The sequence below is a fragment of the Anarhichas minor genome, unplaced genomic scaffold (genome assembly GCF_050575085.1).
Source record: "Anarhichas minor isolate MPS153535 unplaced genomic scaffold, ASM5057508v1 ptg000024l, whole genome shotgun sequence".
NCBI classification, from domain to species: Eukaryota; Metazoa; Chordata; class Actinopteri; order Perciformes; family Anarhichadidae; genus Anarhichas; species Anarhichas minor.
In genome coordinates this window covers 11239879-11264275 of record NW_027466470.1, presented here as the reverse complement: position 1 = coordinate 11264275, position 24397 = coordinate 11239879, and the positions used below count along the sequence as shown (strand labels likewise).

At 42.2% G+C, this 24397-nt stretch overlaps 2 protein-coding genes across 6 annotated transcripts; one reads left to right on the top strand and one right to left on the bottom strand.

The window, feature by feature from the left end:
* Positions 1 to 636: 636 nt before the first annotated feature.
* Positions 637 to 24320, bottom strand: cdc73 (cell division cycle 73, Paf1/RNA polymerase II complex component, homolog (S. cerevisiae)). 2 transcript variants are annotated; one of them, XM_076097315.1, is made up of 17 exons: positions 24148 to 24309; positions 23298 to 23403; positions 23088 to 23157; positions 22831 to 22893; positions 22503 to 22555; positions 22175 to 22263; positions 21738 to 21951; positions 19965 to 20063; positions 19531 to 19609; positions 16994 to 17058; positions 5106 to 5163; positions 3692 to 3727; positions 3428 to 3515; positions 3015 to 3176; positions 2691 to 2791; positions 1696 to 1837; positions 637 to 1541 (listed from the first exon to the last, which is right to left on the bottom strand). In XM_076097315.1, the coding sequence occupies exons 1-17, from the start codon at positions 24276 to 24278 to the stop codon at positions 1505 to 1507; spliced, it is 1593 nt and encodes a 530-aa protein (XP_075953430.1). In that variant the 5' UTR covers positions 24279 to 24309; the 3' UTR covers positions 637 to 1504. The 2 variants fall into 2 exon arrangements, with proteins under 2 accessions (XP_075953430.1, XP_075953431.1); XM_076097316.1 differs by lacking the exons at positions 637 to 1541; positions 1696 to 1837; positions 2691 to 2791; ... (2 more) ...; positions 3692 to 3727; positions 5106 to 5163 and adding an exon at positions 11623 to 14158 and having other exon boundaries at positions 24148 to 24320.
* LOC142956026 (beta-1,3-galactosyltransferase 2) lies at positions 7125 to 10825 on the top strand. 4 transcript variants are annotated; one of them, XM_076097318.1, is made up of 4 exons: positions 7125 to 7960; positions 8208 to 8276; positions 8539 to 8694; positions 8953 to 10825. In XM_076097318.1, exon 4 carries the CDS (start codon positions 9165 to 9167, stop codon positions 10428 to 10430), a length of 1266 nt encoding a protein of 421 aa, XP_075953433.1. In that variant the 5' UTR covers positions 7125 to 7960; positions 8208 to 8276; positions 8539 to 8694; positions 8953 to 9164; the 3' UTR covers positions 10431 to 10825. The 4 variants fall into 4 exon arrangements, with proteins under 4 accessions (XP_075953433.1, XP_075953434.1, XP_075953432.1 ...); XM_076097319.1 differs by lacking the exon at positions 8539 to 8694; XM_076097317.1 differs by having other exon boundaries at positions 8208 to 8694.
* Positions 24321 to 24397: the final 77 nt, after the last annotated feature.

Genomic DNA, 24397 nt, shown 5'->3' with positions numbered 1-24397 from the left:
AAAGCACCGGTATGAACAAAGTTGCAAATACATTCTGTGAAAGTTTAAATCTAAACTGCCTTGAGATGAACATCCTGGATTGTTAAATCAAATCCGATAAATAGATTTGATGTGGCATTTATAAAATTGGCTGTAAAAGGTCAAACTGTAAGTAAGCGATATAAACTCATATTCATTATTCAGAAAGCAACTGTTGTTTACAAACAAGTTCACAATAGTAATTTAAAAGGTGAGGAGATGTAAATGTTGAGTTTACAGCTCGCTTCAGCTGCCCCCAAGTGGCCAAAATAATCACTTATTCTTGAATTATTTCAGCAAACTGCATAAATTGAACACTAGAGGCCTTTGAACTAGATCGTCAGTTTCACAATATTACGTCATATTTTAGGGAGCCAGCTGATGTTGCTCTATAGTGGTGTGGATTTACCTAACAGACCTACAGAAAGCAAGTGATACGAAAAAAAAAAGGGATATTTTGGGGGCAGGCATAGTTGCCCGTTGGTAATCCAGCCTCGTTTCCTGTCCCTTTAGGAAGGGACTCTTCTCCGTCAGGTTGCCTTTACATACATTCATTCTTTTACTACCAAATAAAACTATGAATACAATGAACACTAATCATCTACAATAGGCAGTGCATTTGTTTCTCTGGAAGCTTTATTTGTCAATTTAATGTGACGACTTAAAGCAATACTTTCCATAGTTTTCCTCCTCTAGCACAACACCAACAAAGAAGAAAAAGAAGACTTTAACACGGTCATTGCATGACCAAGAGATGTGCTCATCCGTCAAAAAAAACAAAAAAAAAACTTAGCCAGGATCTGACCGGACCGCTTGAGTGAGCTCATCTCACTGAGCCAGAGCCAGTATCAACAATCACTTACCTGCATCCTCGTCTCTGCTCAAAGAGCGTTGGATCTGACAGGTTCCATCATATCATATATGTACATTCAGACCACGAACACCCGAAAGAAAACAAAAGTGGAAAGGAAGTCTCAGTGGCCGCTTTCACATTTCTTTCAATCTCAACAGTTCTGAGCCAATTCAAAAGTTAATTCAAAAGCCTTTTCTCTTCACCATTGACAACAATGAAAACCTCCTCTCCCTTCGACCCCGTTATGTTGCTTAACACCGCATTTAAATTGTTTCCACAGTATATTGCCTTTTTAATATAAAACATATTTTGGTATTTTTTGGTACTACATGAAAACATTAGAAAACATTTACAACAAAAACACAAACATCCCCTCAATCCCCTCTCCAGTGTCCAGAGCAACATATCCAGCGCATTGCATTCGGAGTCCTCCAGGACGTGTTGGAGGAAGTCCACTGGATTACGTGTTCTCCTTCTCCTGTAGAAGGGGGGGGGGGATCATGTTGGAATATGGGATGGCACCTGCAATGAAAGGGGCTACGTCTGCAAGAGGTGGGCCGAGGACAGTCGGAGGGGGGGGTCAAAGGATTCGTTTGTAGGATTTCCGGAGAGATTTGACGCTCTGATCTGGGCTCAGAACCTGAGGTGAGATTTGTGTTTCACCATGTATCTGAAAAGTGAGAAAGACGAGGGAGGATTGGTGAGTTTGTGCAATGCCATCATCTTAATGAACATTTAAACGGCTGAATGATAAGATGGAGCAGCAAAGGAGTGAAAGAAACAGATGGGTGTACGTAAACATGCTAAAAATAATAAAGACAGACCTGTCCAGGGTTTCCCAAAAGCGCAGGAAGACGGGTCGGTCCAGATGGCGCCTGTGACGGCTCAGCTCCAGGACGGTCACATCCCACTTCTGCACGTTGGGGTCTAGCTTCGCCTCATCATACTTCAAATGAAAGGCTCGGACTGGAGGGGAAACATGCATGCACACATTTATATGGACGCATCTGGTTTGAGGGCAGAAATAAACGAGTCATATTCAGTGTCACGTATAAACCGTGTGCTGTCGGTATTTACCTCAAATAAATATTGTGCTGCTTATCTTTTGCTAGCTGGACGAACGACATTCTACTTTCACAATTTCATGCGTTAAAGATTTGTATGAAATTCTGTTTTTCAGTTGATTACAGGGCAAGAAATCATAGATTGCAGGTTTGTTGACTTCTACTCATAACAGCAGATAATGCCGCTAGATTTCATTACAACACAGAACTCTCAAATCCGGCCTGTGAAGGTTGTAGCTGTAGATTTCAAACTTATTTTCACAATTAATCAATTAGATATTTAGTTCAAGGTGACGTTCTTAAATGTCTTGTTTTGTCTGAACAATCTAAAACCAAAAGATATTCAGTTTCTAATCATATAAAACAAGAGAAAAACAGAAAATCCTCAAGTTGGAGGTGCTGGACGAGCATGTTTTGCGTGAAACATTCGTCTACTCAAACAATTATCAAAATAGTTGCAAATTTTACTCTGATTGCATTCTGATCAGATCCACGCACATTTCGAAAACGTAAGTGGAAAAACCCTGAAAATATAAAAACAGGTGTTTATTTGAGCTTTGTCTGAGGCACCCAAACACTGCGTAGTACAGACTCTGTATTTTCTATGTGACCAATCATCACTCAAGTTACAGATCATTTAAAGATTGCAGCCACTCCGTCAACATAAGCAACCACAGGCTGATGCCTAGTCATGTTTGCTGCATAGTTCAGTGTAGCAACACTTTTGAAAGGACTTTTCTGTCCACATTACTTACTTTTGGCAAAAATGTCAACAGGAGATCCATCCGGCAGCAGCCACGGCCAGCCTTTGAACTGCCAGGCAGGACCCTGCACAAATACAGCCACCACTCGATCCCTGCAGGAAGACACATTCTTTGGTTGTTGTTGTTGTTGTGAGGAGGAGACATTTTCAGCCCTTTTTCTACCGCAGGAACTCTCCCCAGGGACCAGGAACCTTTTGAGGAACTCATTGCATTTTGTCAGTTTAGTACAGTAGCTAGGGCGGTTGGGGTTACTCTGGGGGGGGGGGGGGGGGGGGGGTGGGGGGGGGGGGGGGTCCAGGCAATGGACATGCTCACCAGTCCTGTGGAGCCAGTTTCAGCGGCTGATCAATGATCCGGTAAGGCACAGTGACACTCAGCGTTGTGCCTCCAGGCTGGACCTGGTCTTTGCGCCTCTGAAGCAGAACTTCATTATCGCGCTGGTTGCCCTGCTTCTTCTTCTCTTCTGGCGTGACGAACCTGGTGTCGTACAAACAAGATGTATAAAACCACTTCGTCTCATTTTGTGTTGAAACTGTTACAAAAATAACGTTTATCTTCTTGAACTTTGACTGTTGCTTATTCGGTCATGAATATTTGATGTTATAAAGAAACAAAGAAAGATACGATATGAGAGTTTTCAAAGCTTTTTGTTAAAGCTCTGTGTGTGTAATGCAATGCTGAAGGCCTAAGTATCTCTCATACAACTATAATAAGGAGAGACGACTCACTTCAGGTCCTGAAGGAGTTCCTTCGCATTGAGCATCGTGATGAGTGAGGTGGTGGCAGCGGGGATGATGACGATGGGTGTCCGGGACCCTGTAGAGAGAGTTAAAAACAGGTAGTGTTGTAAAGACAATCAATGAAAGGCATTTATATGACAAGAGAAACCAAGAACGGTGAAAAAATAGACAAAGATTTGTAAATGAATGTTACATTACATAATGTCGAGAAACTGTATTTAATATGATGAATACTGAGTGAAAGCAACTTGCCTTTCTTCTGATTGGGTGGAGGTCTGGCTTGTGAAACTGGAGGGAATAGAAAAATGTGAAAAGTGAATGTACACACAAACACACCTGTAGACTCCTTACATTTGACTGAGAGGTAAATAAAGATACAAATGATCCTCGGTGAACCTGCTTTGCTGTTCTACTGGTACAGGTCTGTGTCTCCTGTTACGGTCGGTATTAGGGGCTCAGGTAGCGATACTAGAAAGGTATGGCAATACCCTGCCGTTAACATGTTATTCCATTACTTCTCCTTTATTACCTTGTACTCCTGTTATCTATTCGCTGCTGTAGGGCAAACATGTCACAGTCAGCGAGTCTAATCATTTACTACAAACACGTCCGATGCTGCTTTGTTGCGCTCTCTCATCTTCTCCAGCATCCTGGGCCTCTATTGGCTAAGGAGTGAAACAGACATGGGATTCTTCTCTCCCAACAAAAGTCTCTTTCACAGACAGTTTCATGCAGACAACATGCACATATTTCTATGCTGTGTTCATGTGTGGCAGACGTCAAAATTACAGAGACTGTGACCTCGAAGTTTTATGCTCAAGTTCGTTGTCACTTTTCTCTGAGGGGGAGCGAAAGCGGAAGCTCTGCTTGGTCAAAGCCAAACATTGAGTAATCGTATGAAACCTGGTCACAGAAAAACGTTTTTTTTCTATGTTTGCTTTTCTTTCTTGAACAACGTTAAATGACCTTTTGATGGTGCACCTTTAGACCGGCCGAGCCTGAGCAAACACTGTGGAAACCACTTCGGTGGCCTAGATACGGGAGATGCAAACCACCGTTGCCCACACAATGAGCTACTGTACAGATTTTGCATCAATCAGTGTTTCCGACTGCATTTCCTGAGACTGTGGTTGGTGGACTTCGGACCCTTTAGTGGCGTCACACCACAAAGCATGTGGTTCGTGTTTAAAGGCTGGTCTGATGGCCCAGAGAAGGTCCGGGTTTCCAAAAAATAAAAGGATAAAAATTGGCCCTAATTTGAATAACAAAATAAACAAGAATATATATATTTATTGCCATATCACACAGGCGCACTTGGCAGCAGAGCGTCGAGCTTAACGACGTCCCGTCATTCCAGGGCCGGAAAAAAAAAAAAATAAGATCGGGGAGGATGAAGCTTAAATTTGGGATGAACTTGGGACGAGAGTTGAAAGAAAGATACTCTGCTCCAGTGAACGGCGGTGAAAAGTTAGTTCAGAGCCCGTCTTGCCACACATCCGTATTTTCTTCCAAGTTGTCTTCCTAAGACTTTTAGCAACTACACAGTTCCTAAAAAATTCTTCTCACTTCACATTTGGATTGTGCAACCTTTAAAAACCCCCATTGTATTACAATGTAAGCAGACACATGCATGCATGTACTTAGATATGTTGAATTTAGCACCAACCTGGACGAGGGACAGGCTGCAGCGCAGGAGTCTGGGCCTTCCGAGCAGATGCTCCTTCCTGGAAAACATCCAAAAGGTCATATTAATAAATGTACTATGCCTTCAACCAACTACTAAAAAACACAACTCAAGACTGAGACACATGAGGGAGTAGAAGTTGAACAGTTTAAAGGCTCGGACACACCACTGTCTGTGAATGTCTGTGGTAGGGAAGAACTATTCAATCATTTATCGAAGGAGTTCGAGCCTTTAAAAAAAAAAAATGTAGAATAAGAAAAAAGTTGCATTATGAGGAAATAGGAGAAGTTTCATTTAATAGCTGTGACAAATAGTTTAGCATTTTAGCTTCTTAAATTAATGATTAATCAATTACCATGATTAATCAATTACCAGATTTGTTGGCGACTGTTTCAGCACAAGTTGATTTGACTCACTCTTTCTCCATGACAGGAAAGACACACAAAGCTGTCGCTCAGCTGAGACCAACGTGGCTGTCCAGCCCAGCGAATCATTTCTAACACCACTTCTTTGAAAAGACCACAAGCCGACACCATCAGTGACAAGCAGCCAGTTGACATTTGCAAATGATGTCGTCTCGATTCAATTTACAGGTTAACGTGTGTCCGGAAATGCGCCCGGTGAGGGCCGGCTAGCACCAGGGAGACGTCCCACCGAGCGACCGTGGCTGAGCTGGGTCATGATATTGCTGAACAATCCAAAATGCGAAGCTTCAAACTGTTGGACGTGGAAGAGACCTGAGTGAAGCTCCTGTTATCGCGCTCAAAAGGTCCCTTGAAATACATTATTCAAACCATGTTTCCTTCGTACAAATAATGAACAGTGTGAGGATATTTTACAAGATTCATTTAGAATCTCAACCATCAGTAATTGGAATTCATATGAAAAAGCTAGTAGTAGTACTAGTAGTATTTTACTAGTAGCAGATAGCATTCCCATCCTGTCAACTGAAGCCAGGAAAGTTCATTCCTGCCATTCAAAGCAACACAGACGTCAAAACTGAGCGTCGAGAAAGCAAATGCTCTTAGCCAAAGCCGGGGATTAGAGGATAACATCGGCACATTGTCAGCATTTTACGATAACATAATAAAAAAATACTATGAGTTGGCTCCGAGGGCTGTTGAAATTCAAATGCATCTGCTCTCCTCTCCTCCCACTAGCTGCAGGGCAGAGTCCATCAGCACCACTGCAGGATCCCTGTCAATTACAGATACACGGCTTATCTGCAGCCCTTGTACTTCCTGTCCAGTTTAAGTACACTTGCGCCAAGAGATCCTCTCCTCCACATCGCAGCGTTACGATACAGATTGCAATGTTATCCATATATTGGCCGCGTAAAGAATATGGCTCCCAGGAAATACCAGTACGTCTGTTGAGAGAGTTGCTTTAAAATTTGAGTGTGAATGGAAAACACAACATAACCCTTTTTCCCTTTGTCTAAACGTCATCTTACATAGCGATTACATTTAAACATGATACATTTCAAAAGGTGGGCAGAGTGCATCTGAAGGGATCATGACCGCCAATGAGCAGACATGCAAAACAACAAGCACCCCTCCTCCCTTGTCCTCCTCTGAGAAAGAGAAACAATGGCAGGGCAGACCACCATGGCTGAATGAGCACAGCAGACACATTGCTGTAATTATTTGTTTTCCAACTATCACCTAACACGAGAGACTGGCAGGAAACACATTAAGACTGCAACTAAAGAGGCTTTTGACGTTTCACTGTCCGAGAAGAACGCTGTCACCTGACGTTTCGCATCTTTCAATCACATTATGCCGTTCGCAAACCTTGAAGTGTCGACATGTCTCCTTTTACTTTCACAGCACGGCAAATTGAGATAATGCTTTATTCCTCTTCCTGGACAGTGGGCGTGAATACAAATAGGTCAGCAGCCCCCTCCCCTCCCCCCCTCCCCTTTAACGGAGCAGACAGCAACAGCAGCAGAAACGGCGTGACGTGGTGGGAGAGCGTACTGCCACCAAGTCTGGAGCTGCCTTTTCAGAGCGAACAGACAACTCACAGCGCTGCCTCCTCTTCATCTTCCTCCTCCCCCGCTGCTTTCACCCTCTCTAGCCCTATCGCAGACAACACAGTGGCCGCACAGAGCCGAGTGCGAGGGGCGGCTGTATGGGGAGGGTGAGAAGAGGAAATTGGAAACAAAAAAAGGAGAGAGGGGCACATGGGGGGAGGGACGTTAACACGAGAGCCTGTGAATGGAAGAGGAAGAGAGAGAGGAAAAAAAGAAACAGCACAGAAACGGAAGAAATGCTGAACGAACAGAGAGATGTAAGGCTTGTGCATCATCCAGAGATGATCCCCGTCTGTCCACTGCTGCTTTGTTATACACAATACGACAAGCGAGGACAGTGAAAGGACCCACGGCTGCAGCCAACTGTCAACCACCGACCCTCTACTCCTGTTGGCCTGAGGTAGCAGCAGCACCGTTAGCATCAAGCCTCTCGGGACAATGCGCCAAGACTGAGACTGCAACGCGGGAGCTCTGACACATGTTCTGCACACGCGCGCGCACGCACACGCACACACTGGTGCATGTATGTGGTAGATAGCTACGAGTGCATGCAAGAGGACCACATGTACCCGCCTTTCTGACTAACAGCCACATGTGGGTTGGGCTAAAAAGGAATAAAATTTGTCAGACGTCGTAGAGGAAATAAATGAGGAAATAAGTCGTCCAGCCCAAGCGGTTTGTGATTTGGCTAAGAGCACGATGGACGCAGTGACCAAGAGAGCCATCATCGTGTGAGGATTGTAATTTATCACATTTACAGATGATGGATGCCAAAAAGAGAAGAGTACTTTGAGTAAAACGGGTGAGTTTAAAATGGAAATGCACATCAACACAACGCAGACAAAATGAGTCATGCTGCTAAATCAAAGACTGGTTTATACATACAGTATATATATATATACACACATTACATCCTGTATTGTACAGGATGTGAAGGGTGTGCCAAGATTAAGAGAAACAGATGCTTCAGCTTGTGTTCATGCATGCTAAAGAGCTAACGATACAAGCTCTCACAAACCACTCTGTGTCTTGTTGGGGTACTTTAAAAGGTCGTGTGTAATCCAGGAAAGAACAGAGATCACACTCCACTTCAGGATGCTAGCAGCAGGCCAGAACAGGTTGGTTTTTCTATAAGAATTCATCATCTGGATGCTGTTCAAGTGCAGAATGTTGAGTTGAGAAAGCAGAACACATTCTGTTTATTCTCATCCTGAAAACAGAAGCTAATCAGAAGATGATGTCCAGTGATCAGTAGTCATGAAGATGTCAAAGTAACGTTGAGAATAGTCTGCAGTTTATTTGTGTCGTACATTAGCCTGCTGTGCAAACATCCATCCATCCATTTTCCTCCGCTTATCTGGGGTCGGGTCGCGGTGGCAGCAGGCCAAGCAGGCTGACCCAGACCTCCGTCTCACCGGCAACATGTTCCAGCTCATTCTGGGGGATCCCGAGGCGTTCCCAGGCCAGCTGGGAGTGTGCAAACACTGAAAACTAAAGATGTCTGCACCGTCAATCAGTGTTCCTGCTTCAGAGCGTGTAAGAAGTTTGTCGTTTGTACAGATAGTATTTTAGCATTATGATAGAGAGAGTTGTGCGGGAATGAGTCAATGAGAGCGGAGCGCCGTAAAATCCGAAATATTGATAAATCACCCCATAGATTTGACGGTAACTACACAGTCTGGTCATAATTATCTGTGTTCGTCACATAGGGCAACACCTTTCACATAAAGCAGCTTAAATGCGCCATGTTGTATCATCTTGTTGCTCAAATATGTGCCTTCTTCTGTCTTCCAGGCAATCACAAGACATGCAACAATAGAGAGGACTCACACCTGACAGCTGGCTTGTCGGACAACAATACTGTCTGCGATTGTCAACTGATTTACATACATGGAAATGAGCGATCATAATTGGGGCCAAGTTTCTTCAGGGGTCAAGGACCGCTGAGCTAACGATTGACATTACAAGCGTGACAGCGGTCTGAGTGAATTAGTCCTGCTGAGACCATGCAGTGGAGACGACGCCACTGCTGTGCACACACAGCTAAGTATATCTCTCTCCTCTCACTGTTGGGTCTTCTGGTCTTTCTGGTCCACCAGGTGTGGCTGCCAAAGCTCACAGGTATGCCATGGTGGAGAGGCATTCCTGTGGTTTACGGAGGTTATGAACTTCACCCAACCACACTCAAATGGAACCTGAGCGCCCCACATTCAGCGTGGAGGTTCGTCATTGTTCCTCAGCAGAATCTCAAGTCTGACGCTAACATCAGCTCCCCTGAGAAGGAGGGCGTCTCCTCTCCTCAAGGAGACCCAAGTTTTGAAAACACTCTGGCAGCCAACACTAGCCAAAGTGTAGAGGGAGATCTTCGTAGCACTATAACCCACGGGCCTTTCCCTTATGTCATCAATGAGCCAGACAAATGTGCAGACAGCAGACCTGCATTTCTGTTGTTGCTGATATCCACTGAGGCTCGGCAGGTGGAGGCAAGAAATGCCATACGGCAGACATGGGGGAACGAGAGCGTGGCTCCTGCTCTGGGATTCATCCGGCTGTTTCTGCTGGGGAAAAATGAGGGAGAGCTGGGACTTTTACAGCAAAGGATGCTGGAAGCAGAAAGCCGGAGGCATCACGATATCATTCAGCAGGACTTTCTGGATTCCTACAAAAACCTGACCACAAAGACATTGATGGGAATGAACTGGGTGGCAATTCACTGCCCACAAGCCGGCTATGTCATGAAGACGGACAGCGATATGTTCGTCAACACAGAGTACCTCATTTACAAGCTGCTCAGGCCAGAACTGAAGCTGAAGAAGAACTACTTCACAGGCAATAACATGAGAGGCTTTGCACCCAACCGAAACAAAAACAGCAAGTGGTACATGCCACCTGAGCTGTACCCAGGTGAGAAGTATCCCACCTTCTGCTCTGGGACTGGTTATGTCTTCTCTGGAGACCTGGCGAGGAAAATCTATCGTGCATCACTAAGGATCCGCCAATTGCATCTGGAGGATGTGTATGTGGCAATATGCCTGGCTGAGCTCCAGATCGAGCCGACTCCTCCACCCAACGAGTTCCTGTTCAACCACTGGAGGGTGTCTTATTCCAGCTGCAAGTACAGCCTTCTGATAACGTCACATGGGTTTCATCCCAATGAACTCCTTAAATACTGGCATCATCTCCAGAGTAACAAACACAATGCCTGCATGAACACGTTGAGAGCAGGCAGGACTCACTCAAACAGAATGACCAGAGAGAGACCAGCTACATAACTTATTAAACTCTCCTTGTTGTTACATACAAATAATGAATTATATTCTGTTCTTACCTTGACACCAAGGGATTAATCCAAAAGTTATTTGGGAAGACAATAAAACTTCTGCATATATGTTGTGTAAAATCTGATGAAGTGAGTTACGATTATTGTCAAATATTTTGTACAAAACAGATGAAAAATGTTTGTATGTCTGAGTCAAACCACTGGAGAGTTTATGTACACCATAATATCTTACAATAGAGTACGCTGTGTTTCACTGTGGTGCAAAGGGTTCTTTTTGTAGTAATGTAAGATTTGCTGCATGTGTTTTATATCTGCTGCCTTACAGGTACAGGCGACTCTATAACTAGAGTGGACAGGGTACAGTGCCAATAAATGTTTCCACATGTGTATCAAATAGTCAATGAAGTCATTTCAAAAGCCATGAAAACATGAACTATGCTACGAGATCTTGATTATTGAGAAATAAATGTGGGATGAGCCTTTTTTGTTTGTACAATATACATTTCTGGAAATTGCATTTTAAAAAGTACATTTGAGAACTTGAAGCACAAAAGTTCCCCTTATTACTTGAGTGAGATACCGTCTCATGACAACTCCATTTCAAGGAGTTACAGCTAACAGTAGAGGATGACGCATCTCTAAAGACGAGCTTACAAATTATAAAAAGAAAAGAATATTGGTGTATATCATCCAGAGATGATCCCCGTCTGTCCACTGCTTTGTTATACACAATACGACAAGCGAGGACAGTGAAAGGACCCACGGCTGCAGCCAACTGTCAACCACCGACCCTCTACCCTGTTGGCCTGAGGCAGCAGCAGCACCGTTAGTAGCATCAAGCGTCTCGGGACAATGCGCCAAGACTGATGGAGAGACTGCAACGCGGGAGATCTGACACATGCTCTGCCCATGCACACCCTTCACATCCTGTATTGTCCAGGGTGTGCCTTGATTAAGGGAAACAGACGCTTCAGCTTGTGTTCATGCATGCTAAAGAGCTAACTGAGTTCTCTGAGATACAAGCTCTCACAAACCACTCTGTCTTGTTGGGGTACTTTAAAAGGTCGTGTGTAATCCAGGAAAAAACAGAGATCACACTCCACTTCAGGATGCTAGCAGCAGGGCAGAACAGGTTGGTTTTTCTATAAGAATTCATCATCTGGATGCTGTTCAAGTGCAAAATGTTGAGTTGAGAAAGCAGAACACATTCTGTTTATTCTTGTCCTGAAAACATAAGCTAAACAGAAGATGACTGTACATTACCGTTTGCAAATATCAAGTGATATACATGGAAATGAGCGAACATAATAGGGGCCACGGTCCTTATATTTTCTCTCTCTCTCTCTCACTACAGATTGTTGATTTTAGATAGCGTGCTCATAAATGTATAGGATTCGTTGTTAGTTTTAGATATTAGTTGACTTGATCATTATTATTGGAACTTAATAAACTCGGTTATACTTTAAAGAGCAGTTTTCTGTGATCACTTCTGTGCATGTGTATTGTGATAATAGCTGGATAAGTGGTCTGTTGCTCGAACTCAACCGTCACTGTTCACTCTGAATGTGAAACAGTACTTTGACTATTGACATTGTGAGTGAACACTAATTATGAGACTAAGTTCATAGTTTGGTTATTGGTCCCTGTTCTCAGGGCCCCCGTTATTATAAATAATTGATAATAATCTCACTGACATTAATAATTCTATTGATGTCAATAATTTAGTTTTTCATATTTGCTGATATCTCAAACAGGCTCCTTTTAATTCCCAACAGCTGCAACACGGGAGCTCTGACACATGTTCTGCCCATGCAAGCCCACAGAGACACACACTTGTGCATGCATGTGGTAGATGGCTACGAGTGCCTGGAAGAGGATCACATGTACACGCCTTTCTGACTAACAGCCACATGTGGGTTGGGCTAAAAGGTATACAATTTGTCAGGCGTCAGAGGAAATAAGTCGTCCAGCCCAAGCGGTTTGTGATTTGGCTAAGAGCACGATGGACGCAGTGACCAAGAGAGCCATCATCGTGTGAGGATTGTAATTCATCACATTTACAGATGATGGATGCCAAAAAGAGAAGAGTAGTTTGAGTAAAACGGGTGAGTTTAAAATGGAAATGCACATCAACACAACGCAGACAAAATTAGTCATGCTGCTAAATCAGTGGTCCTGCTTCAGAGCGTGTAAGAAGTTTGTTAATTGTACAGATAGTGTTTCAGCATTATGATAGAGAGTTGTGCGGGAATGAGTCAAAGCAGGAATGAAAATGTATTTTGTGTCCATATTTGAGCTTAATTAACTAGTCCATTTGCTCTGTAAAATGTATACTATAAGAAACGATTACACTACATGAAACAAATTTCATATGAAAACTAAGGAGAAAGGGCAATACTCCAGAACCCCAACTTCATAACATAATCACTTACTTTAACTCTCTTTACTGATCTTGATACAAGAGGAGATGTTTAAACTAGAGGATGATGAATGTATCATCTTAACCTGAACCAACAATAACAGATTTGTATACCACGCTGAGGAATCAGAATCAATCTGTACTTATTTTGTGATCTCTAAAGTTTATACATGAATCTTGTTAGCAAACAGCTTTGTATTTACACATCACGCAATTACAGAGAAACATAATTCAGTTACGCCTGATGAATGCAAGCCCAAATATCTCCTTTTAGCTCTGGTATTGGACTTCAACTCCTGAGGAAAATATCTGGGTGCTAAACGCTTTACTATGTTCACAAACTAGTCGCTAACTTTGTCTGTTGTTAGGAGGTGGGCAGCTAGCATTCAGTTTAGTTGTTTAAAACTAAAAAGCAGCAGCCTGATGAGAGCGGTGAGAATGAGTGCTGAGCGCCGTAAAACACGAAATATTGATAAATCACCCCATAGATAACTACACAGTCTGGTCATAATTATCTGTGTTCGTCACATAGGGCAACACCTTTCACATAAAGCAGCTTAAATGCGCCATGTTGTATCATCTTGTTGCTCAAATATGTGCCTTCTTCTGTCTTCCAGGCAATCACAAGACATGCAACAATAGAGAGGACTCACACCTGACAGCTGGCTTGTCGGACAACAATACTGTCTGCGATTGTCAACTGATTACAAGCGTGACAACTGTCTGAGTGAATTAGTCCTGCTGAGACCATGCAGTGGAGACGACGCCACTGCTGTGCACAGACAGCTAAGTTTATCTCTCTCCTCTCACTGTTGGGTCTTCTGGTCTTTCTGGTCCACCAGGTGTGGCTGCCGAAGCTCACAGGTATGCCATGGTGGAGAGGCATTCCTGTGGTTTACGGAGGTAGTGAAGTTCACCCAACCACACCCAAATGGAATCTGAGCGCCCCACATTCAGCGTGGAGGTTCGTCATTGTTCCTCAGCAGAATCTCAAGTCTGACGCTAACATCAGCTCCCCTGAGAAGGAGGGCGTCTCCTCTCCTCAAGGAGACCCAAGTTTTGAAAACACTCTGGCAGCCAACACTAGCCAAAGTGTAGAGGGAGATCTTCGTAGCACTATAACCCACGGGCCTTTCCCTTATGTCATCAATGAGCCAGACAAATGTGCAGACAGCAGACCTGCATTTCTGGTGTTGCTGATATCCACTGAGGCTCGGCAGGTGGAGGCAAGAAATGCCATACGGCAGACATGGGGGAACGAGAGCGTGGCTCCTGCTCTGGGATTCATCCGGCTGTTTCTGCTGGGGAAAAATGAGGGAGAGCTGGGACTTTTACAGCAAAGGATGCTGGAAGCAGAAAGCCGGAGGCATCACGATATCATTCAGCAGGACTTTCTGGATTCCTACAAAAACCTGACCACAAAGACATTGATGGGAATGAACTGGGTGGCAATTCACTGCCCACAAGCCGGCTATGTCATGAAGACGGACAGCGATATGTTCGTCAACACAGAGTACCTCATTTACAAGCTGCTCAGACCAGAACTGAAGCTGAAGAAGAACTACTTCACAGGCAATAACATGAGAGGCTTTGCACCCAACCGAAACAAAAACAGCAAGTGGTACATGCCACCTGAGCTGTACCCAGGTGAGAAGTATCCCACCTTCTGCTCTGGGACTGGTTATGTCTTCTCTGGAGACCTGGCGAGGAAAATCTATGGTGCATCACTAAGGATCCGCCAATTGCATCTGGAGGATGTGTATGTGGCAATATGCCTGGCTGAGCTCCGGATCGAGCCGACTCCTCCACCCAACGAGTTACTGTTCAACCACTGGAGGGTGTCTTATTCCAGCTGCAAGTACAGCCTTCTGATAACGTCACATGGGCTTCATCCCAATGAACTCCTTAAATACTGGCATCATCTCCAGAGTAACAAACACAATGCCTGCAACAACTGACTCACTCAAACAGAATGAACAGAGAGACCAGCTACATAACGTATCATTAAACTCTCCTTGTTGTCGTGCTGGGCGGTATGACCCAAAATGTATATCACGCTATTTTTTAAGATTCTGGCAGTTTAACGGTATTTTTTTTTTTTTCCTTGAATGTGTTTTTATATAGGTTTATAGTGGCTTACTCTACTGTCAGGAGTACATAGAATATAAAAATATTTTAATGTCATCATGTATAAAGGCTTTGCTTACTAGAGGGTTTGCTCGTTTGTTGGTATAATGTTGGGATAGCAGTTTGGCTGATTATTTTCGCCCCGGTAAGACGTACCTTGAATCCAGTGTTTTAATCATTGTTCTGAACCCGTCTTTCTCGACTGTCTGTAGCGGGACCATGTCCTTGCATAGGTGGATCGTTATTGCGTTCGTAATGTCGCTCCACCGCTTGCTTTTCTTGTCATATGCTGCCTCGAGCAAATGCCTCTTCAAGCGATGTGTGACCCTTTGGCTTCACCGTTTCACTCGCCCTAACGTTACCGGTTGACGGCCTCGAATCCGACGACCGTCATCACACTCTCGGTATTCCAACACATGTTTTCTGCTGAGGTGATGGAGTAAGTTGCTCGTGTTACCGCCAACGGCAACAACAGTGGCTCAACAAGCTTTGCAATGTATAGTCTTTTGGTCTACGTCGGATTTTTTAAAACCAAAAAAAACTTCCAAACAGCAGACAGAGCTCATCTCTTGGGCACAGACTATCGGTGCATCTCCGGTCTGTCTTTGTTCATCCTGCATCGCTCTGTTCTGTTCTTTAATGTAATGTTACTGTAGCAACGGAGCCTCTCCCAGCTGTTAGCAGACTGTTGTGCTAGTGAGCTGTACCCAGCATGCCGTTCGGCGGTGTAATTTTATAAATGTACAATTATTAGTGTTACAAATTGTTTATTTGTCACAAACTGTTGCCGTGCTGTGTTACCCTGTTAAAGAGTGTTAGTTGTGGGTTATTAGTTGTTGTGTTATAAAGTTATAACCACTAGCGTTCCCTCTCAATACACTCTAGAAAACTAGCGCCAACCGAAACGCCCTTCGCCGCAAACAATATATTTAGCTGCCTGTTGAAGAGCGACAGCAGTTGTTTCGGCTATGCACCGGTGTGACGGTGTGTGAAAAATTCACATCATACGGGAAATTAAAACCGGTATACCGGTTCCAGCACTACCTTGTTGTTACATACAAATAATGAATTATATCTCAGCCCGTTCTGTTCTTACCTTGACACCAAGGGAATAATCCAAAAAGTTATTTGGGAAGACAATAAAACTTCTGCATATATGTTGTGTAAAATCTGATGAAGTGAGTTACGATTATTGTCAAATATTTTGTACAAAACAGATGAAAAATGTTTATATGTCTGAGTCAAACCACTGGAGAGTTTATGTACACCATAATATCTTACAATAGAATACGCTGTGTTTCACTGTGGTGCAAAGGGTTCTTTTTGTAGTAATGTAAGATTTGCTGTATGTGTTTTATATCTGCTGCCTTACAGGTACAGCCGACTCTATAACTAGAGTGGACAGGGTACAGTGCCAATAAATGTTTCCACATGTGTATCAAATAGTCAATGAAGGAATTTCAAAAGCCATGAAAACATGAACTATGCTACGAGATATTGAGAAATAAATGTGGGATGAGCCTTTTTTGTTTGTACAATATACATTTCTGGAAATTGCATTTTAAAAAGTACATTTGAGAACCTGAAGCACAAAAGTTCCCCTTATTACTTGAGTGAGATACCGTCTCATGACAACTCCATTTCAAGGAGTTACAGCTAACAGTAGAGGATGACGCACCTCAAGTGAGTAAAGGGTAATAAAAGAAAGGCCGCAGCAGTATGGAGGTATAGAAATATACATCATTATGCGGTAACGCAGCCTTAACAAGCAGGAAAAGACACTTAGGCGATGTTACGATATCCAAAATCGAAGACAATATCTCGACTCACATCATGATATTGATATAATATCGCTCTATTGCCCAGCCCTACATTGAGGCTTTGATTAGCAGATCTCAATAATTATAAATGGAACATTTACTGGATGTGTGCAAAGTGAAATTGACATACCGAGTCGCTCTGGATTCATCTTCTTACAACACGAGCACACAGCCAGGTTTTGTTCTTACCGTCACTGACTTCAGGGTCATGCCGTGGTAGGTGCCCATGGTGTCGATCTTGAAACCCTCCGTTTCTAAGAAAATAACACAGGCTAAGTTGTAGATTACTGGCAGAACAAAACAGAAGTGTAATAAAATATAATGCCTTAATATTCTATAACCAATTTGTGTACTAATGTTGTATGTAATTTTATGTATTTTCTGAAAAGTAGAATCCCCGTTACAAATGTAACCAAAGGTGCGCAGAGGATAATCACGATGGTATACGACTGCATGCGTTGCAAATGGGGGAAAAGAGCTGAGAGTATAAACAAGTGAGAGGGAGTAAAAGCTCGGTGATTTTTGTGGGGAACTGTACCAAACATAGACGTTTGTTTAAGTCTGTAGAATTCGATGTGTTGGCCTAGACATCTCTTCAGCACGACAATATTTTTCAACAACATTTCGATTAATTGTGCAGCCCTGGTTGAACGCTGAGTCACACAGGCCTTAGATGGCAGGTTTTTACAGTAGATGGACGTGTTGGCTCAGCGGCGCAGTGTCCTGACATCTTTAAGTGGTCAGTGGAACATCAGTTGCAACTGAAACACACTCAACTGTGCTTATTTTTCTACATAATTGTTTCAGGTATTAAGGAGCCCGGGGAATTAAATCAAGAACTAAACGTGTCTATGAGCCTTCTTATTTGCAGTTTCCCCACATCTGAAAAACCATGAAGATTAGGCCAATTAGACTACTAACTGATTAGAAGGCAGCATATGACACGCAATCTACACACTCAATGAAGCACACATTGCACACATTTAATGCAAAGGAAACTTGCAGAAGCAATTTGATCTTTAAAAAATGTTTTTAATCAGCTGTTGCAGTAGTACGTATAAACCTACATCTAATACTAAGATAAGAACTTGTCCTTGGTTAAAACAAAGTCTGGTTTCTGAAGCTTATTTTTTTTTTCTAAAAAGATTAGTTCACAACATCAACAATTGTCGACATAGCACTAAAACAGGCTTATATTTTAAATTAGGATCAGATGAGACCCACACAGACGCCTGAAATGAATTGGTTTGGCCTCTCTGTGTAGCAGACAAAGGCTCCATTCACAGATCCTACACCTGATGACGCACAGCAGGAGCAACAAAGACTGGTTTCAGACAATGAATACCTTTTTTTCTTGCCTTTAAAAATCACAAGAATCAAACTACAGTGATACTATGAAACCGTGAGGTTTCCCCTGCCTGGCTACAAAGAGATGGCTATGAGCATGTTCACATGAAAGAGGCGGTTTTCAGAAAATGACCAATTCCATTGTATTCTTATTGAATAGAAGATACTTTATTCATACCATTGCAACCCCGGCGGTGTGAACAGTGGCAAAGTAACGCAAGGCAATGCATACAGTCTGCGAGACTGTAAGTGCACGACTCACATCACACGACTGAAGAAGACGATTAAGATGTAAATATGATATTAATATATGATAAGAGAATATATACAGATTGTTTTAGCGGTTATATAAAAGTTATTCATGGTGCTGTTAGAATGCTGCTGCACCGTTAATACAGGCGTGAGATCCCTTTGCATGCGGGAGACCAAACTGTTTTGTTTTTTGTTTTTTTACACCTTGTTTTATTTAGCAATGCACCGATATTGATTGGCAGCCAACCAGTGTCATATATCAGAGTACTGGGAGAATTTAAATTATACCGCTGTCATGATATGTACAAATGTAATCTTGTAAAATGTAGTTTTTGGCAAGAAACTTGAATAGATACAGTTGTTTGAAGAAGATGTTTTTACAGGAATATAAATAGACATTAGAGAGAGGGAATTACGACCTGTTTAACTCCTAAAACTAGCTTGAAGCTTCTTATAATACGCAAGTAAAACTACTAACACCGAGATTAATTTTAATCCAAGAAATTATTTAAATAAATATACAATTATTTATTTCCAAATGATTTGAATAATGTGTTTTTATGCAAATAACCACTATAGGTGATAATAAAGTAAAAAGATAACATTCACACTGGCGAGGGATGGTGGAAATTATTCTTCGGGACAATGGTAAAAAATAAAATGAGTCTAGAGCATTGATGTCAATAACAGTTCTTAGAAAGAAGATCAGAATGTGCAAAAATGGCAGGTCAGACTTCAAATAAATCTGAATCACCCAAGAAAATTGCAAATTATACATCTGTAGTATTAATAATCGTTCTTGTTATCTTGATTTTATCCGCATTGCGATCAATATGTTAATTAGTCAGCAGAGCTTGCCTGCCTCGGGTAAAGGGAAGCAGTGCTTCTATTTTACCTGCCCCAACATCGAATCTCACTTCTGAAGGTGGTCTGATCAATACAATGTGCATCTAAAGCTCCCACTGTCGTGTGCTTATTGATACCGAGTGTAAATGGGGTGAATCAAATCCAAGTTTTGTTGACCCACAGATCAATGTTCAGTTAACTACGCTTTCCTTAAATGCCTCGCGCCCATACAGATTTTTTTTTTTAAAGCTTCCAGATTAAAACTCAAGAATGAAACTCACCCTCTTTTCCTTTGAATCGCTCCTGATCGTATCTGTTGTAGGCAGCTGGGACAGGCTGCTTGTTCCTTAGGGACGGGTCCTGGAAACAACATGAAACACAAACAATTCATTACTTTACATACCCGTCACAACACTGTTTACTCAACACCGTAGTAGTTATTTATAGGCTTGCTGCTTGTAGTTATTGTTAAATAACTACAGACAACCTTCCAGTTGATGTCAAGCTTGATATATTTGAGAAAAGGAATGTGTGAGGAAAAGTAGCAATTGACTGGTTTATCCAAGTCATGCCCTTTTAGAATGCAGCTATTAGTCCACACACACATTTACATTAAACCTCCTGGAAAAGAAGAAACAGGAATAAATATATATATATATATATATATATATATATATATATATATATATATATATATATGAATTTCTGTTCTCACCACTTGAGTAGTGTTCTGTGCTGGTCTCTGCTCTGGTGCTCGCCCTTCTTCTCTAGCTTTCACTGACTGAAGGATGGCGAAGATGTTCTTGGAGAAGTTCTGCGGAGGAGCAATACAGATACGGTGTGATGAGTTCAACACCCTCGCACAACATTATCATCATTTGGTGAACAACACTGAGGTTTGAGGGTCCCAACCTAAAGGCTTGGATGTAAACAGATACACCACATGAAACTGCCCTTCATTAGAATAGTTTAAAACACACCTGCATAGTAATTACCTTGTGCTTTATTATTACATAAGAAAACATTAAATACACCGTAACGCATCATCTACCGATATATTAGAGTGTGAGAAACGGCCAAATTAACAGAATGAAAGGCCAAAATGGAGTAACAAAACAACATAGATATAGCCATCTTGGTGCAGACATTAGATGTGGAAAGTGATGTATAGGCTGCCAGAGTAATTGCTCCAAGCATGCAGCCACTCAACACTATAGTGGTTTGAGATGAGCATGTCAAAGTCCTTCAGTGGCACAGTGAAAACCTTAGTTTTAGAGTAAATATAAACTGGGTGAAAATCATTCTACTGCTGCCATCTAGTGGTTGAAATGTTCACCTCGCTACACAGATTTATTTATTTACAGTTGGGCTCTCTTGAAGTATTTCCCACAGTCAAGGCCATTGTCCCAGGGAGTTGAGCGGGTTTGGTAAAATAGGACAGCTGCTTTAGAACTCAGATATGTCCAGTAAGGTGGTCTTGATCCAAAATGTTTGACACCAGTTCACATAACAGTATGCATTTCTGGTGCAAGTCTACATCAGTATGAACCTTCTCAAAAGAGAGAAGTGCCTTGGGGCTGAAGGCATTGATGCATGGTTAGAAAAATGGCATGTTAAATACCTTTTAATGTGCATGACTTCTGCTGTTGAGTCTTACAGTAAAGCCTCCCACTAAACACATCTTTGACTCGCGATGCACAATGATGGATATGATGATATTTTCAGTTTGGCCGATACCGTCGATGCACATAATGGAAAATGTAGGTTTTTTAATAGATAAATAAAAATCAACAGATATTTGGACAACTGGACAAAAAAAAAAACGGTCTAAAATTCAAAATGTTATACTTTTACTTTGTTATTGTCACCTATCGTGGTTATTTGCATAAAAACACACAACTCAACCGATTAGGAAATAAAGAACTGAATTATTATTTAAATATCTGCTTGGATTGAATATATTTTGGCAGCATTAGTCTTAACACAGAGTTTACTCGCCCCAGGCAAGCGCTGTTGCCCTGTTATACGAGAGGAAATGTTCATTTCTGGCCGATATTTCACTTTAAAACATTTTTCTGCCGATACGTATGACGTGCCGATACAGTGCATCCCTTCCTTAAAACCAAAAGTCATGCAACGCTACGAAGCATTGCTACACCCCCTGTTGTTGGTTTTTGGGAGAACAGCAAAGTAGGCACTTACATCATACAAAGGGTCAGTGAAACAATGCTTTCCTGATCAGACTTTATTCATTAAATCTCATTTGCAACCCATGTAATGACCCCGTCAGGACCGAAATCAAGGTCCAATAATGAGCCAATGTGCAGGTAACAATACAAGAAAATCCCTAAATTCACATGGTAATCCGACACGGATGTATTTGAAGGAACAGTCTGACATTTTAGGAATTGCAATGTATTGCTGCCAAGAGAGAGAAAACTGTGTTTGCATAGAAATATCACTGCGATTGGATAAAATTATCTCTGACCTTTCCAGAGCTCTGGAGAATGGTCGTCCTGGTCCTCCAAACTCTCTCTCTGCTGACAATATCTCTGGTGACATCCATCTCAGCGTCCACAAAGCTTCTCTGCTTCAGGGTTATGTCATCATCCAGATCCGTTTTGATGGTGGAACGTTTCTTGGCCATAATCTTGGCTTTGATGGCCGCGATTTTCTCCACTGACATGGCCTCAGACAGGGATCTGAAAGAGAAGAGAAGTTAGGATCGTTTGAACAGCTCGCTGCTTCAAGCAGATGGTCTGTGGGTGTCATTGTGTAGTAATGCATGACGCCCAGCAATCGGATTAATATTGATCAGTTATTACTGACACTGTGGTATGTTGAATATATCTCAAACTAATCAACATTGGAGAGATTATTGCCTCATACAGAAAGCACATTATGTATAAATGCAGTCTATTGTACCTGATCTGGTCAGTCTGCACGATGCCCTCTTTGTGACCCTCCAGACGGGCAGCCAGACGCTCCTTATCCAGACGCACTCGTTCCTCATCCTTAAAAGCAGTGTACACACTATTAGCAAAGTGCTGAATAAAACAACATGTGACCATTGCCAGGCTGGCCACAACAATTGTGGTTTTTTTCACTGCAACTAAATGCATAACATAAACGCAGACCATTTCCTTTTTCCACCGACATACTGACTAAATGGACAATTAAATGTTTCAACAAGCAAAGAAGTGAGTAGAATGTTAAAGCAACGTTTAGTGGAAGATATTTGACATCAGTTTACCTCAATCCTGGGTTTTTTGGCTTCAGAAGATACCTCATCAGCTGCTCTTTTCACTAAAAAAGCAGAACGGTGCTATTACTTCACAGCACAAAGTCCATTTGGTTGTGTAACAACTTTCCTGCCCAGACTACAATCTACGACTTCCCTAACTACAACCCCATTAATAGAAAATATGACAAACCAAGGGTTAACAGATAAAGGATAGCAGAAGATACAATTTATTAAGCTGTAGTCCAGATTTCAATACCAACAATAAATCTAAACAATTATTACCGCAGGTGAAAATAGCTCTTTAAACTTCATGCAAACAAATATGACGTGAGCTTACCTTGCGTTGGCCTTTGCAAACCTATTTCTATAGGTGCACTTCTGTCAATACTTGTCGATGTAGCTGTGAAAAGACAACATTATAAACTGCATTAATAAGTTACCAATTAGACCAACTACAGCGAGGCTCCTCCTCGTAGGGCTTTATCAAGCTGTCATAATGTTTTAGTCAATCAACACAAATAAGAAATCATGACAGAGTATTAATGTGAAGGACATACAAAGAAAATCTTGACATCCTGCACAAGTGTTACTTACAACTCTCTCCATTGAGGTATGACAGCAGGCCTTTTCGATCAGGTCGTCTGACAACAGGGATGTTCTCAGTCTATCAACAACATAAAAGCATGTCACCCAAAAACACTTTCAGGGCAATTTGTGGGAAGAAAAAAAAAAAATGCTTCATGAGACAGAAATAATAGATTGTCATATAATAATGGCACTGAGGTAGTTACACGAGTCACTTACTGCAGCTCTTCGCACATACGATGGATGTGGAAGATGCACATTGTTGAGCAAGAACAAGATAGAGTCCAAAGTATAGTACTCTTTGGGTTGTCCCTCTTTACCAGTACTGAGGGTAGAAACACAAGCAAAGAAAACTTAAATAAAACACTCAAACCTCAACGTTATTTCTTCCGAGTATATGACTAAAATGAACACAGACTGCTTCAGGTTGCACATTCGAGTTAATCTAAAGTGCACAAGTCTGTAATACGAAGTAAACATAACGCAATTTGAGTTACATGCTCAAAGTAACGAAACACTGGATCTGAAATCAACTTAATGCAGAACTATTAACAGTTACCTGACGTTAATCTACTGACTGACGTTAATCCTTCTGCAACCTCATTCACAGCGTTACATGGCTAACGTTAGCTTTTTAACTCGGTAAACAAAGCTGCTTTTAGTCACGACTGATACCACGAACTACAGTCTGTCCGCTGGTCCACTGGACCCCCGACTTATCGGGAACACAACTCAAGGACTGGTAACGAGTAGTTAGCATCACATTACAGTACGCGTAGCTAGCAGCACATCTCTCATGAACACATTTAAGTTTTAAAATATTTACAAATTGTAATGTATATATAATAGGAAATATGCCTCGTGGTTTAGGACACAATACATACGTATCACGCCAAAGTATTTAAAGAGTGCTTAAAAAGTTTTAAGTACAACCGCGAGGAGCCGAGTTAGGTTAGCATCTTAGCATCTAGCTAGCGAGCCTTCCGCCGTTACCAGCACCGCAAGGCACTGCTGAGCTTCAGCAGCGGGCCTTCAGACGCGATTCAGAGATAGTTTGGCGCTGACATACCCCCAGATTATGTAGTTGGTCTTAACATTTTTCGGCCAGGAGAACTCTCCAAATATAACTTCATCTCCTTTAGCGACGATTTCTTTTTTCTGGATGTTATACTGACGGAGAACACTCAGCACATCCGCCATCTTCACTTGTCTTGATGTGGTGTGTTTGCAAGGCCCCCAGTTATCAACACCATGTGGCCTCGCAAGATGCCTGATCTGTTTACAACTTTTTAGACCGCTTGTCAAAGCTGTCAGGAGAC